The sequence below is a fragment of the Berghia stephanieae genome, chromosome 14 (assembly GCF_034508935.2).
Source record: "Berghia stephanieae isolate SIO BIC M18660-M18661 chromosome 14, UCSD_Bste_1.3, whole genome shotgun sequence".
In the NCBI taxonomy this organism is placed as follows: Eukaryota; Metazoa; Mollusca; class Gastropoda; order Nudibranchia; family Aeolidiidae; genus Berghia; species Berghia stephanieae.
The window spans coordinates 17,906,513-17,920,405 of NC_088373.1; the positions used below are offsets into that span (position 1 = coordinate 17,906,513).

A 13,893-nucleotide genomic window follows, 5' to 3' on the forward strand; every position below is an offset into this window, starting at 1 on the left:
GAGTATAGAGCTTTTTCCAAGAACTCAACATTGCGCCACGCAGAGCGGGACTCGAACCCTAGACGTTCCGGCCCGAAAGCGGGCGTCATACCACTAGACCACCTAGTCGCCCACCGCGACATAATACCGTTCCGAGACGGTTAGCCACCTCAGCCCTCACAACTCCTTTCAGATTTGAATTCGGTCCCAACGACACAACACGCCGATGTACAACCAGCTACGCCATTTATAAATGGTTGATTGATTTCCGTCTTCCATTTCTTTTCAGACCATTTGACAGATTGGCCAATTTCCAGTACAGCAAGACCATTTCCGGTTTGATGTTTGCCGGATCCCATCTTTTCAATGCCTACCAGTATTTCGGCCAAAGCACTCTGTGGCAAAGAGGATATCCGCTGGGAAAAGTCGGCAAAGAAATCGAGAACACGTTCAGGTAGTTATTGTGTCGTTTTAATGAAGAACACAGTATGTGCTAATTGGTATAACATTGCACAGACTGTGTTTTTTGAAACAATATAATGTGACAGAAAATCTAACACAGTTGCTAACTTGGCGTTTTTTTGTTGATGTTTTTTTAAAATTCCAAATTCAAATAACTTGAGCTTAAACCTGATCTATTTCATAAAGCAATTAATCACTAAACGTGCTCAAAGCGCTTTACATGGGGTTCCTAGCCAACAGCAACACTAAATATGGAAGAAGAGACAAAACGCCTGTTTGGCGATATTACGATTTTTATTATTGAAAAAGACATCGCAGTCAACGGATGGATACTCATTTTACACCTGAGTACGGTGAGAGAAAATGTGAGTAAAGAGCCGTTTCCAAAGCCTCACCTATGTCCATCCCGAGTGGGGTTTCAGCCCAGGACCTTCCATTCCGAAGGCTAGCGTCATACCTCAAAACCGTATAGCCCCACAAAAAAACCTTTTGGCACAGGGAAAATGAGTTTGACATTTTGATATTGGTTTTTGTTTTGTTTTGTTTTGGTTTTGTTGGTGTTATTATTGGCATTATTTTCTTCTACTCGTTAAATTTCACACGACATTCAATCTCAACACTCAAACTGACAAGACGAGATGGATATTTTAAAATCAAATCCAAACATTCATACCAGACAGACAGTCGGATAAATATCAATGTTAAGAAACCATGGGGCAGACACCGATCTGAATAAGTGTGTGACGTAGACTGATTTCTTGGGATGGTTTTTTATCTTGCATTTTTCTTTCTGGCTTTGTCTGGCAGCTTTCATTCACACTTGTTCAGACAGATGAAAATGTACATTTAACGTTGATTTCCATCTTTATGTGTATTTTAGCAACTACAAAAAAAACTGACTTTTGGTTTGTCAACCCTGATATGTAGCGAGGCATTTCCGAATGGTGTTACGGAGAAAACTGAAAACGGAATTCATGAGTCAGCAAAAGGCGGCAGCGTGTCAGAGCGGTATGGTCTTTGATTCAGGTCCACAGGGTAAAGAGTTCGAATGAACGCTACGAAGCGCTGGGTAACCTGGAGTAAATGAAACATTGAGAAGCGTATAGGGCATGGTTATGTAGTGGAAATGCGATAAATCAATGTTCATATATTTTTTAAAAATTCTTTTAAGTCATCTAGCCCTAATTCACTTTGAGGTGCTGCACTGCGGCTAACGCCTGGATTATTCGGGTTTTTCCATTTGAATAGAAGTTGCAAAAAGAAGTTTCTTGTAGTGATGTATTAAGAGAATGTGGATAAAAAAACGGTAACAAAATTCACATTCAGTTGTCAAGTGGACAATGGGTGATTTTTTATGACACTTGTCAATGTCCTGGTAGGAGCCAGGTTCGAATCCTATTCATGATTAGCGCCTAGTTGAGTCCTTTGTGTTGCCATTCTTTTGAGTTGACTAGAACAGAGGAAGTGGAAGGGGTAGGAATTGTTGGACAAAGAAAGGAAAAAGTGGTGATGTATTAATGTTATGTGCGGCTATGTGGTCTAGTTGTATCACTCTCGCCTTCGAATCGAAAGGTCATGGGTTCGAGACCTGCTCTAAGCGGCGCATAGTTGCGTCCTTGAAAAAGCCGTTTTACTCACATTCTCTCACCGGACTCAGATGTAAAATGAGTAACTGGCTGTTAACAGTCTAATATCTGTTCCCAAAAAATGTAATATCGCCAAACGGAGTCATGTTTCGTCTTACATGTTAAGTGTTGTTGTTGGTTAGGATCCCATTGTAAAGGGTTTTGAGCACTTTTAGTGGATATTGCGCAATAAAAATGTCTTTTAACCATTTGATGGCATGAGGCATGGAGAGATGACAGATGAACATTCAGTTCACCAAGCCTCTTCTCCTGGGAAAGACGAAACCTGAATGACGTCCGAATCACATTTCCAAAAAAAAAACCAACACATTATTTTACGTTTGTCTCAGGTTTGTTTTGTTTTATTTGGAATGTTTAGTTATTTATGATGTTTTGTTGGTATGATGGTTTTATTTATCTTTATATATATATATATATATATATATATATATATACATATATATATATATATATATATATATATATATATAATTATGGGGTCCTTTGTCCTTCCATTGTAGATAGGAGGTCATGCTGTGTCTTCCTTACCCTTATAACTGTTCTACGAGGTGCTTTCTGTTTTTTCTTGGAATGGGAATACTTAGTTTTGTCCTAGCCCTGTTTTTTTAGTTATAAACATATATTGATTTGTAAACATTAGATTGAATTCCTCTTAGTGAGGATCCGTGTTTGTGTCTGGATGAGACTTTTAGGTGATCTCAAACTGAATTTACAGATGGTGTTCTTTAGAATCTACACCTGTTCCCTATTTGAACCCTTCCCCTTTGTCTTATTTCTTTCTCGTAGGCTTTCAATTGTAAACCTATAACGTTTTTTACTATCCCGTTTTATTTTTTTATAACTGGCGCCTAATTGTGTCGCCTTAATTCTTTTAAAAACAAACAACAACCGAACAATGGATATAATATAGTCATTTACGAATGAAACTAGGCAAATTTTTCCGTTGTTAGTTCGCTACTAATTGGGATAAATGTACTAGCGGACATTAAAAATCACACACTCTATATATATACTATTTGCTTTCCTTGTTTTGCATTTCTTTTATTTTTAATTTGTCAACTGTTTAATACATTTTTTAAAATGTGTTTTTTCTCCTCCAGAGTGTCACGAAATTGGCCGCGGCCATTGGTACAACAAGGGGTAGTTAATGGCGACCCGGATGTTGACGCTGTCTTTAGATTGACCCGGAAGTACTCCAATCGTAAATTGGACGTGACCTTTGACCCAGCGAGTCCACCAGTCATCCTTCCACCCGGCGTATTTAGTCCAACCAATACACAAAACACACTTTTGCATTACGATGCCTTTTGGGCTCTATTCATCCCCGTAAGCCTCAACTTCAGAACGTGCGACATCTGGAGAGGTTACATAACTCTGCGATTGATGTGGGAAATTGGCGGGTATTTAGCATTTTATCCACCAAATGCTTATCAGACAAGAAACAACCACAACCTCGTTGTTGACATGTCTGAAGAAAATCAGATGTACTTTACCACTGAGGCTTTGTTAGAGTTTTTGTATAAGTGGACGTGTCCACAAAATCTTAGTTTCTTTCAATGTTTTTATAAGTTGATGGTTGATATGGTGGACCAGGAAAATTTGATTTTTGTAGAAAAAGACATCAACGCCCTTAGGATTTGGATCGAGGATATAATCGTACTGGGGTATGAAGAACCTCAACGAGTGGAATTTAATGTACCGGAAACGGAAATGAGAAATGGAGGATTGGTGGAAAACTTGAAGTCTGATATTCTAAGGAATGGGACACCGGTTTTCTACGCTCCATCTGAGCAGCAAGAGCCAAAGATATCGTGGCAGCCTCTGAATTATGAGACAGCCGGTGTTCGTTTTATTAGAAGAATTAATAACTTGTGTCCTCAAGTAGAATCGCATTCAATGAAATTTGTTTCGGGTTTGCAAAAAGTTGCAGAATTTTTAAAAGATGTTCTTTTGATGATATACATCCGTCCTATTACTTCCGGTATCAAATATTCAACGATAGTTAGAAATATAGAAGCTTACTACAGACCCCTATTTCCAAATATGGTATATTGTGGTCATGACTCGAGACAGTTTATGACCGGTGTAGAGTCTTTACATCTTGAAAACAAACAGTCGTTTATTGAAATTTCTGGGAATTCAGCTGCTGACCACGTATGTACTGCCAAAACATTACAGATGAATTACAGAGTGGCGGGGTATTTAGCAATATGGGATGACATCATTCTCGATTTCAGCTCAATTACCTCCCTTAAGAAAGACAAGGTTTGGATGACGTCACACGGACAAGTGGCAGCCAATGGAATACCTCGGATTGTAGGTGACCCTTTTGGAAAGCTAGCATATCAAAAGGCCATCAGTGCTTTGGTATCGGATCCTAATAACTCAAATTTTGTCGCTAATAGCAAAAAGGCTGATATTTTATCCGTAGCCAAAGGAACCGTGTTTTATATTCCAAATCATCTTGGGAAAATTGCTGAATATTATTTGACACATTTTAGTAGGTATAACGTCACAGCACAAATTGCCATTCCTGCGCTGCTTAAAGGCATCGGAGATGAATCTGAGTTGACAACTAATTCCAAAATTGACCTTTTTAAACACGGGAGGCGTGGCAATTCTTCTGAACTTTGTCTATTTTTGATTGAAAATAAAATTACGTACGGGGCATAGATTTAATATTTTATAAGATTTTCAACAAATGTCTTTTCTTGGGGTCAGCGTGGCTCAGTGGTACGGTCTTTTCTTCGTACCCGAAAAGTGCCGAGTTCGAATGCCCGCTGCGTTGTGTGGCCTTGAGCAAGTCACCTCGCCCTAGCTCATCTAGTGGCGCTGCACTGCGGCTGACGCCTGGGTTAAATAACATTTGTGAACAAGACCTTTCGATTGGTATCGATGATGTGGAAATGACGTTTTCTGAAAACGCCAGAAACCTGGGAATTTATTTCAGCATTTACCTGCCCATGGAATTTCGTGCGACACAACTTTGCAAAGTACTGTATTGTAAAATTCGCCGTATTGGCCAACTTTCGGCATTTTAAAATCAAAATTCCTTAAAGACTCCAGAGTCTGCTTTTGTTTTTACTCGTTTAGACTATTGTAATTCACTCCTATCTAATTCCCCAGGTTTCTTACTTGATAAACTGCAGCGGTTTCAAAATCAAGCTGCTAGAATAGTTTTAAGAAGAAATAAGAGAGAACACAAGACTCCAATGCTTTTGACTTTACACTGGTTTCCCATTAGGGCCAGGGTGCTCTTTAAGGTTGGAGTCATGTGTTTTAAATGTTTACACGGAAGCGCCTCTGCTTATCTCAATGATCTTGTCGAACCATACGTTCCGCCCCGTGCATTGAGATCAGGTAATCATCGTCTACTTAAAGTGCCAAAAAAGGGTTAAAAAACTATCTGACAGATCCTTTAGTCACTTTGAACCGACTGTCTGGAACAATCTCTCCTTATCTTTTCGTGACGTCCCTACTGAACTAGTTTATACTCATGATTTTTCTAGAACTTAAGATTTAGATTCATCTAGATGAATGATAATGTAGACCAATTCTCAGTCACTGTACTCTAGTCTCGTCTCAAAGGTTAGAGGAGAAGGCAATGTTGTTGTTTTTTGTCTTTGCCAGTTTTGTTTGTCACAGATAACATGAGAGACAAAGTGTCACAAAGTCAAAAGACAGCAAACAAACAAACATAAAATATCTAATAATAGATGATTCAAGACTAAAGATATTTATGTGTATATATTATAGTCTCTAGGCTCTAGGCTAGTAGAAAGCTCTATGATGACTATGCACCTACTCATAGACTCATACTCATATTATAGCAATGACTATCCCGCACAAATTTTTGGGCCTCTTTTTCGCTCACGAAGTGCCCAAATTCGCGACAAAATATGGGACGAAGCCATTCCGTACATGCTATTTTAAAAAATTAATTACGAAGCTGTTTATCGATGAATATGACTGAAAGTTGGCACACAGTTAGAAAAGAGGTCATTTTAGATTATGTCAAGTGACAAAACTCGTACAATTACCAGAAGACCGTTAAAATAGATTTTTACTCTTTGGAGTACAATATTTCTAAAACTACAAAGAGGAGATATTTTGTCGCTCATAAGGTTATATATGCACAATTCTTCTATTTCTATTTCAAATTTCATTGGATTATGATAAGTACTTTTCCCCGTATTCTAACAAAACATCAACCCAATTTGCATTTCAATGAGTGAAAATATGGAGACGGCCATTTTGCTCCACCATCGCGCGACACGAAAATGACGTGAGCGAGGCAAGGCTGCCAGATGGCCAGACTTTAACCTGACCAAATTCGACTTCAAAAGTGGATAAATAGAAAATCATATGACTTTCACTATTAAGACTGGCCCACTGAAAATGAACTAAATTTTAACAAACAGAAAATTGAATAGACTAGGATAAATGTCACTGAGACAAAAATAGATGAATAAAATTTAATAAAAGAAGCAAAATTATATATTTGGCCACACACGTGGCCATCTGGCAACCTTGTTCGCGATGATTGACGACACAAATCCTCGCGCGCATTTCTAAAATTAAGGCATTGTTTCATTGTTATGTCATAGGGATAGTAGATTAGCATACACACACTCTCTCTCTCTCTCTCAAATAAATACTAGAAATAACATAAGCCATGGTCTCACGGGGCTGATTGATAATAATTTAGCAGGAATTTTTGATGTCATTTGTATAGGTTGTAGAAACAAAATTACACTTCGGAAAAGTTCCAAATGATCAATATTACGTATATTTTAAAACAAAATTATAGTTGACCCTAGCCATACAGCTCTAAAACTATACAAGTTAGAACTTTTCTGATTCCTTCATCATATTTTCTGATAATTTTGCCATAAAATTGCCAAGTTTTAATATCTTATTCCACGTATTAAGCGAGATACAGCCACAAACAGGAATAAAACGCATATTTTTTCTCTTTGTGAGTCATCAAAATAAATGACACATTTGAAACTGCATAACTTTGTTATATATTAATGGATTTCCAAAATTCAAAAAGATTTTTACTCAGTGGAGAAAGGGCTTTGAATTAAGAGTAGTATTTCCTACAAAAATAGAAAACAAAAAATCGCATAGTCATTGCTACATATTATGTGCGGCTATGTGGTCTACTGGTATGACACTCGCTTTCGGATCGGAAGGCCCTGGGTTCGAGCCTCGCGCTCGACGCATAGTTGAGTCCTTGGAAAAGGCTCTTTACTCACATTCTCTCACTATACTCAGGTGTAAAATGAGTACCTGGCCGTTAACAGTGTTGTCTTTGTCCGGAAAATTGTAATATCGCCTAACAGGTGTCATGTCCCGTTCTATATGTTAAATGTTGCTGTTGACCAGGGACCCCTTGTAAAGCGCTTTGAGCACATTTAGTGGATATTGCGCTATATATATACGCTATGATTATCCCCAGACATCTGTCTGGCGATAACGAAAATTCGTTATCCCCAGACACAAATTTGAAACGCCGCTCTTTTAAACAATTATCCACATTCCAGAATATGGAATGTTTCCAACTGCACATAGAAATCAGGAAAGTTAATAAAATATCGATAAAAACATAAAATTAACCAGCATTAAATTATTAAATCAGTTGTTACTACATATACACAATATGCGTCGACTTCGAAATGGGTGTCATGGCCGAATGGTTTAGTCGTCTGCCCTGGAAGTTTTACCAGAATCGACGATGTGGGTTCGAATCCTGGTTCCGCCACTTTTTCTTTTTTCTTTTTTTTTCAATTCCGTCTTCTTTTTACAGAACATTGCAAGGGATAAATGTCCCATCCACCCCCCCCCCACCTCAACTACCGGGTAAAGAGCAAAACAGAATGTTTGATACCGTGAAAAAAGCGGCATTTTTAAAGCAAATGCAGAAATTCATCGCCAAGATAAGCAAGAGAGACGCCAAGGCAATGCTGTTCTGGCTGCTTAGGCGTTTTTGATGGCAAAAATATCTTTCGTCACAAAGAAAAGTGTTCTCGAGTGATGTCTTTGCAAGCTGACACAATTAAAATGACTTCTTTGTCACGCTGTGCAAAAGAAATAGGTGTTGATGATGAGTTTAAGACCAAAGTCATTGATATGTTTAGAGAAGATGAGGTTGGAGAGATTTGCAAAACAGATTTAGTTGTATTGTTGCTTGGGGAAAAACAAAGGGCAAGATCAGTAAAAAAGGAAAGGCAAATGGGATGGCTCAATTTGGTCTCTGGGATAAACAAACTTTTATTTTCATGAGGAATATAATTTTGTCACGGATAACCATGTTTAATGCTCGAAGAGGTGGTGAGCCAAGTAGGCTTACTTTAGCTGAGTGGAGAGATGCCATCACAGGTGCTTGGATCGATCCAAATTTAATTATGGATGTTGACGATCCAATGGAAAAATATTTGATCGATAATCTGAAACTGGTCTACCAAGCTGGCAAAGGTAATATAAAACTTGTTCCTGTTTTGTTCCCAATGGACACAATAGAGCCTATAACAAAACTTCTAAGTGAGAGGATAAATTGTAATGTTTCTATTGAAAATACATATTTGTTTCCCAACACTGGTCAATCAACTGACCATGCCAGTGAATACCATTGCCTTCAGTCTGTAGAACGTTGTCCTGGACTGAAGCAGCCTCACCCCCTGTTTGATGATAAGTTTATACATAGAGTTTCCACCATGTTTGCTCAATTAGACATTCCAGAAGAACAAAGGACCATTTTTATCGTCACATGGGACACTCTGAATCTGTCAATAGAAATGTGTACCAGTGTCCATTGGCAGTGACAGAAATCGCCAAAGTGGGGAATTTCTTGTTGAACTCAGTAGATGATACACTACAGCCTCAAAGAGTTTCACATGAAGAAGGAGAAATCAGCAACTCAGATATTTGTTCTACAACATTACCTCAACAACATGAACAATCCAGCTATCTTTCTGAGCAAGCAACAGTAAATGAACAAAATGTACAGCTTGCTGGAAATGGAAGCAAAAAATCACCATAGTCTGATCACGAGTCCGATTTTGTAAACTCTTACTTCAAGAAATATATCACGGATACCTCAAATAAAGGATGTCTTCCCAGCAAAAAAGATGTACTTGAATTTTTATCAAAATACAAAGTTCTTGAAGGTTATGGAAATACGGCAACTTTGGTAAGAAACAAAGTCTTCAACGAGAAAAAGAAGTTCAGAAGTTTCTGTTCATAGCATGAATATGATACAAGACATAACATGGGTGACAGGCGCATTAACTCTCGTCTTTGATGCTCATACATATATAATATACAAGCTGGTAACATTAGTAAAAAAAAACTCCACATAAGTCGATGTTCTTATCACTCATGACTAAAATAAAATCACAAATAAACAAGTATTTCCATTGGTTAAAAAAAAGCTACCAGTAAGAATTTTCAGTGGCTAAGAATATCCGCAAACGATTGGCGCACATTGATGTGATGTAGGTGCTTTGCCTGACGTCCGTGTTCAATGTACATAAGCAGTATTGAATAACTTTAATTTCTCCATCTCAAATTTTACATTGTCGCAACTTCAAGTTCAAGATTTTTTTTTATTCTAATCCCAGGCCATCCTATGTAATAGCCCTCTTAATTGGTATCAATTTTATCAAGAATTCAAGTCAAGTCTACAACTACAATGGCAAACCTATTGCGGAAAAGGAAGATTCGATGCATTTGGAAAGTCTGGCATTCGACAGAAAATCATCGCATAGAAAATTGGCATACCAGCCATTTCTGTCTCGACAATTTACAAGAAGCATGACCTTGACCTACATTCCACATTCAAGGCAAAAATTCCGCTTTTCACATTTCCAATCGAGGAAAATTTAAAAACAAAAAATCTCTAGTGAAAAAAAAAAAGTGAGCTACTATTCCTTATTTCGTCAGCATCTCCTATGGTCAATCAACACACATTTTGTGTGTCTGATTAGTCCCTTCAAAGAGTGTGCTGCTGATGTCGGATAATATTATATGGGTTGACCGAAGTATTATTATTATTATTATGGTGTCTCCAATTTGTGAGGTCAATGACCTTGGTAATATTATATGTTGACTTCAATAGGTAATAATATTATTGAGTACGTCAGCTTCTTTCCCTATTTAATTTTAGCCCTGTGTAAGTGTGTGTGTCTCTGTGTGTGTACCGGCACCCGCGTTTGTTGTTTAGGTGTGCGTGGTGGGGGAGGGTCCTGACAAGGTTAAATCCATCCTTTCAATGCTTTGCTCTCAGACGGCCAGGACCTGTGTGTTCTCTATTATTATTTGACCCCATTCTTAGTCTTTACATAATCTGTACATTTTTACACATTTTATATTTTTAATCATTTGAGTACTTTTGGATTGTCTATTACATTTTCTGTTGCAAAGCATGTCATAGTCAATAACAATAAGTTGATTCCGCTTTTTAAATCTCAAATTCGATTTTTATGTATTCTGATTCCTCTATGGGGCCATTGGGGGTAGGAGCCTCTGATGACCACTACAGACCGCGCGATATGAAGGGACATACTTATTCTAGATTGGTTTGCTTTGTCCACATGCGTTTTTTGCTCATTTGGTTACACTCCGGTTAAGTTGATCTTCGAATACGTCGATTTTTTTCTCGGTTCCCCTGGGCATCGTCTTATAAGAGTCCACTGTAGTTGCTAAATTAGGGCTACATCGCCAATCTTAATGAGCTCAGTTTGTATCTTTTTGTGGTCGCATGTTTGCCTGATCCCTGCATGTAAACAAATCATAAAACCCTCTTTATTCCGTTTGAAGATATTTCAACCATTAGATTATGCTCTAATTAATTATTATTGTCTGCACACGATTCATGTTGGATGTAACGGTGTAAATATTTTATGTAAATTGTAAGTGTGTTGATATTTGTCTTTTTTCTTTAAATTGTTGGTCTTGAATTAAATTTGTAGGTCTTGAATTTTAAAATTGTGTTTCAGTGATAACCTGTAATCGTCTAAAAGTTGACAGGATATCTAGTCAAATGTTTAACATATTTCGCTTTGTCTTTCACAACATTAAGAATGGAAAACTGTTCAATATTTATAATGAAAGTGTTTGTATCAAAAATGATTGAATTGAAAATATTGAAAGTAACCACCACCTGGTAGGTATCGACGGTGTCCAAGTTCTTCTGCCTCATTATACTGTAAGACGTGGAGCCAACATGCTAAAGATGATGGCATCTGTGTTTTTGAGTGGATTTGATGAACAAATTAAAAAAAGAATCATCCAGATGTTTAATCAAAACAAAAATTCATACAAAGCACATTCGTGTCGATTGTAAACACCTGCAAAATTTGGTGATGATTGGTTCAATGGTTTGTAGTAGTAATGATTGGAAAACTCTAGTGTTCTGACCTTTGATAAAGTATGGAAAACACACGAACCTCAATGACAGGAGATGTGAATGAGTGGGTAACAATGATTGGAAAACTCTTGTGTTATGACCTTTGATAAAGTATGGAAAACACATGAACCTCAATGACAGGAGATGTGAATGAGTGGGTAACAATGATTGGAAAACTCTTGTGTTCTGACCTTTGATAAAGTATGGAAAACACACGAACCTCAATGACAGGAGATGTGAATGAGTGGGTAACAATGATTGGAAAACTCTTGTGTTATGACCTTTGATAAAGTATGGAAAACACATGAACCTCAATGAAAGGAGATGTGAATGAGTGGGTAACATTGTTACTAACAATGATTGGAAAACTCCTGTGTTATGACCTTTGATAAAGTATGGTAAACACACGAACCTCAATGACAGGAGATGTGAATGAGTGGGTAACAATGATTGGAAAACTCCTGTGTTATGACCTTTGATAAAGTATGGAAAACACACGAACCTCAATGACAGGAGATGTGAATGAGTGGGTAACAATGATTGGAAAACTCTTGTGTTATGACCTTTGATAAAGTATGGAAAACACACGAACCTCAATGACAGGAGATGCGAATGAGTGGGTAATAATGATCGGAAAACTCCTGTGTTATGACCTTTGATAAAGTATGGAAAACACACGAACCTCAATGACAGGAGATGTGAATGAGTGGGTAACAATGATTGGAAAACTCTTGTGTTATGACCTTTGATAAAGTGTGGAAAACACACGAACCTCAATGACAGGAGATGTGAATGAGAAGGTACTTGGCTTTAGACATTGACATACATTTTTCAGTGCTGCGACAATAAATCAATAAAGGACTCCTATCAGACAACGTGTACTGTTTGTGGAATAAATCAATTAATGTACAGCACAATAGTGATTGTGAAATGATTGAGATGCCTGATATGAATATTTATATGATGTAGCAATGACTATCCCGCACAAATATTTGGGCCTCTTTTTCGCTCACGAAGTGCCCAAATTCGCGACAAAATATGGGACGAAGCCGTTTCGTACATGCTATTTTTAAAAATGAATTACCACTCTGTTTATAATTGAATATAACTGAAAGTTGGCACACAGTTAAAAAAGAGGTCATTTTAGATTAAGCCAAGCGACAAAACTCATACGATTACCAGAAGACCGTTAAAAAATAGATTTTTACTCTTTAGAGTACAATATTTCTAAAACTACAAAGAGGAGAGATTTTGTCGCTCATAAGGTTATATATGCACATTTCTTCTATTTATATTTCAAATTTCATTAGATTATGATAAGTACTTTTCCCGTATTGTTACAAAACATCAACCCAATTTGCATTTCAATGAGTGAAAATATGGAGACCGCCATTTTGCTCCACCATCTCGCGACACGAAAATGACGTGAGCGAGGCAAGGCTGCCAGATGGCCAGACTTTAACCTGACCAAATTCGACTTCAAAAGTGGCTAAATAGAAAATCATATGGCTTTCAATATTAAAACTGGCCCACGTAAAATGAGCTAAATTTTAACAAACAAAAAATTGAATAGACTAGGATAAATGGGGATGTAGGGCATGAGAGGGAGGAGTAGTACCTCACGGTGAAAGGCAGTCACGCTTCTTAGTGATCCTGAGAAATGGCTTAGTAACTTATTTGGTCTCCACCTCTTGTGTCTAACTCGTATATGGCTCCAAGTAACTGATTTGCACTCAGTGGCCACACCCCGGGCAACGGTTTTGACTGACCCGCTAAACTATACGAGGGAACCCAAAGGCTCTGCCGGAGGGTAAGGAGTCGTCTTTCCTTTATGTGCATGTAGACTGTTATGGCGGAGAGTGCAGATGATCCAGCAACATGGACAATGGACTCGATGGCGTTACAGCAAGGTGTATGGCACACGTGGAGCGCGTCAAAGACGTTAAATGATTGCGGTCGGCCATCATAGAAAGGATTGGGGCCCTACTATGTATTAACCAATTGTATTGAAATGAATCATGCCACGTAAAGTTTATAGAAGTTATACAGATACCCCTGAGCCCCCTTCGGGTGAGATACCTGTTGTAAATATTAACAGGGAAGAGACAATCTCTTCAGGGAGTAGTACAAACGAGGATGACGACGTCACTCTAAAGCCAGCGGGAGGATTGAAGTCCGATAATGTATGTATGAAATATGCAGGGAAATGTCAACGCATTGGAACATGGAATGTCCGGACATTATATACACTAGGTAAACTGGACAACTTGATTAAGGAGACGGATGAGATGAAGGTGGACATCCTAGGAGTGTATGAGCACAGATGGACAGAAGATGGTACTGTAAAAAGAGACACTCACATATTTATCTATTCTGGAGGTAGTGAACATCAAC

General features: G+C 37.9%; 1 protein-coding gene across 3 annotated transcripts in view; it reads left to right on the forward strand.

Moving 5' to 3' along the window:
* LOC144959594 (uncharacterized) overlaps positions 1–8,921 on the forward strand; it is a 40,163-nt gene extending 31,242 nt beyond the window's left edge. For all 3 annotated transcript variants that reach the window (XM_078892217.1, XM_078892214.1, XM_078892216.1), the window contains exons 6-7: positions 269–433; positions 3,188–8,921. In XM_078892217.1, the coding sequence (XP_078748343.1) occupies positions 269–433; positions 3,188–4,760 (1,738 nt within the window). In that variant the 3' untranslated portion in view covers positions 4,761–8,921. The remainder of the gene's footprint in view (positions 1–268; positions 434–3,187) is intronic.
* The last annotated feature ends 4,972 nt before the right edge of the window (positions 8,922–13,893 follow it).